The sequence below is a fragment of the Manacus vitellinus genome, unplaced genomic scaffold, assembly GCF_001715985.3.
Source record: "Manacus vitellinus isolate BGI_N305 unplaced genomic scaffold, ASM171598v3 scaffold_27_pilon, whole genome shotgun sequence".
Classification (NCBI taxonomy): domain Eukaryota; kingdom Metazoa; phylum Chordata; class Aves; order Passeriformes; family Pipridae; genus Manacus; species Manacus vitellinus.
Window position 1 is genome coordinate 8872799 of NW_021940039.1, and position 2554 is coordinate 8875352.

At 53.9% G+C, this 2554-nt stretch overlaps 1 protein-coding gene across 1 annotated transcript in view; it reads right to left on the reverse strand.

Moving 5' to 3' along the window:
- Positions 1-454: 454 nt before the first annotated feature.
- The window catches only part of TMEM268 (transmembrane protein 268), a 12378-nt gene continuing 10278 nt past the window's right edge, over positions 455-2554 (reverse strand). Inside the window, exons 7-8 of the mRNA XM_029960594.1 lie at positions 1535-1723; positions 455-768 (exon numbers count right to left, since the gene is read on the reverse strand). Of these exons, the coding sequence (XP_029816454.1) occupies positions 589-768; positions 1535-1723 (369 nt within the window). The 3' untranslated portion in view covers positions 455-588. The remainder of the gene's footprint in view (positions 769-1534; positions 1724-2554) is intronic.

Consider the following 2554-nt stretch of genomic DNA (forward strand, 5'->3'; position numbering starts at 1 on the left):
TCCCTGTGGGTCCCTTCCAGCTCTGTGATTCCTGATTCCATGATTCCATGCCCATCACCTCCTTCCCAGGGGAGGCAGCAGAAGCAGCAGGTACTGAGCACTGTCCCCAGCTTGCTCCTGAGTGGAAGGTGTGCTGAGCCATCAGCTGGGACAGTGCCCACATGTCACAGGGCAGAGACACTGTCCCTGAAAACTGTGTGACACAAACACAGCCCAGAGCAAGCAGCACATCTCCAACACCTCCAGGCAGCATTTCCCTGTCTTCCTTGTACTGGAAACCCCCACATGCTTCATTCCAAAGGCACCTGTGGGTGTTCCCTGTGACTCTCTGAGCCCCCAGGTAAGAGCAGTGAGAAATGTCCCACAGGAGCTCCAGCCTGTCCCTGGGTTGTTGTGACCCCTGGGGCAGCTCCTTCCCCCTGAGCCAGGGGCAGGCAGGTCTCCAAGGCTTTTCTGTGAGTGTCTTGCATGTTTTATTGGAGTCCTACTTCCACATGTCCATCTGGGTAAATCCAGGAGGAGGGATCACAGCCCCACTGGTGTGGAGGGACAGCTTTTATTTTGGTGTTTTCCAGCCCCCTCTGGGGGTCACCTGCCCCTGAAGCAGCTCTGGTGTGAGTCGAGCATGGTGGTCTGGATGAACTGGCACAGACAGGGCACGGTGCTGTGCTCCAGGTGTCCCCCTGCCACGGCCCCAGGGAGCTGCCCCGTGACCAGGAGCCGGACGTAGAACCCGCTGAAGATCACCAGGAGCTGCTGGGCCATGGCCTGGAACGAGCAAAGAGGTGTCAGGGCAGAGCATCTGGGCAGAGAGAGTGGTATTAAACACCATTTGTTCCCTCTGAGAGGAGCAGGACAGCAGCCAATGGCACATATAACTGTCCCAGATCCCCTTCTGGTCAGCACTGTCCCCACAGGGGAGGGACAGAAAATGACCCATGGGTGGCCTGGGAGCCTGGGGACCTGCCCACTCTGTCACTGTCTCCTCTGGCTTTCTTTTTTTTTTGGCCTCTAGACAGCCAGAGAGCCTCAATCTGCAGGGATGGCACCTGCACAGAATTCACTTAGTAACAGCGAGAGGAAAACTGGAAAATAAATCAAAATCATCCCTTTTGAAGCTCCTTGCTGAGCAGGAATGAGGACACATTTGTTGCTCAGCGTGGCACAAGTCTTTGAAGGCACTTTCTGTGGAGGGAACAGAGGCTGGGCACATCCATAACTCATCCCCAGCCTGGACAGGGGCACCAGGTCCCTGCACAGACCCTGGGCAGAGTTTGTCTTCCAAACTGGGACCCCTTGGCCACCAGGAAGGAAAAGCCCAAGCCATGAATTCCTCAAGGATTAAGCATTGGCTGACTGAACTGCTCAGCAGCAGCAGGGCTGGAGAAGGTGTGTGTGGAATTCCAGGTGCTTGTGGTGGTGAAAAAGGAGGAGTCTCCCATGGCTGGTGGGTGCTGGGATGAGTTTTGGAGCTGAGCTGCCTGGGGAGCTGATTTGGTGCCTCGGGCTGTCAGGGAGGGATGTTTCTCCTTACCTCTGGTGGGCCCTCAGGGACGAGGCAGAGCAGCTCATTGCATGTCACAGGCTTTTTATTCAGGTTCTCCCCAGTGGATAAAAGAGGGGACTCTTCACGTGGAGCCTCCTCATCCTCTGTCCCCAGGTCGGGCTGAACTGCTGCCTCCAGGACCACACAGAGCTTGTCCAGCCTGTGCCTCAATCCTGCCTGGAAGAGAAAGATTTCGGGTTCTCCAAAGGCAGTGGCTGAGAACAGCCTTTAAAGGGCTTAAAGAATTTCTTCCTGCATGTTTTTCACTCCTGGGATTGACCATCCCAAGCACTTGGAGGTGGGTGTCCATCCCACAACCAGGAGCTCTTGTGGCAGTGACTGTTCCCAGCACGATGGTCACGGCCTGACAGGGGGAGCCTTGTCTTTAAAATCTGAGTTTTTAAAGATCTGAGTCTTTAAAATCTGAGGTTTTAAATGTAAGTCTATAAAATCCCCTGTGTGTGGATTTGGGGGGGGTCACTGTCAATCCCCCCAGGCTGCAGCTGTTGGTTCAGCAGGGGGATGAGCAACCTGGAGGTTTTGGGAGGGTTGTACCCCCTCACCTCTCATCCCACAGCCACCAAGGGCAGTTCAGGGGATGTTTATACACCCACAGAGAGACAAATATTCCCTTTGAGGCCAAGAGGACAACATTTTTATCCAATTAACCCAGTACAGCATTTCCTTCTCCCTCAGGCCATCCCATTTATTCCAGGAGGACAGCTCAAGGTGTCAGCTCGTTCAGGCTGGGACGCGTGCTTCCAAAATTGGCCTCTCTTTGGTTCCTGATGACTTTCCTTCATTAAAGTTGTGCAGTTAATTACCCAGACACCCACATAGCAAATCAAAACAAGTTCCTGCTGAACTGGGCACCAGCAGGTGCAGCTGATCCACCTCCCAGTGTGCCCAGTTCCCAGCAGGAGAAGCTCAGGAGGGCACTCAAACACTCAGTTGTCCTTGCTGTGTTGGGCTGAAATGTTGGTAATCTCTTAAATATTGTCAAAATCA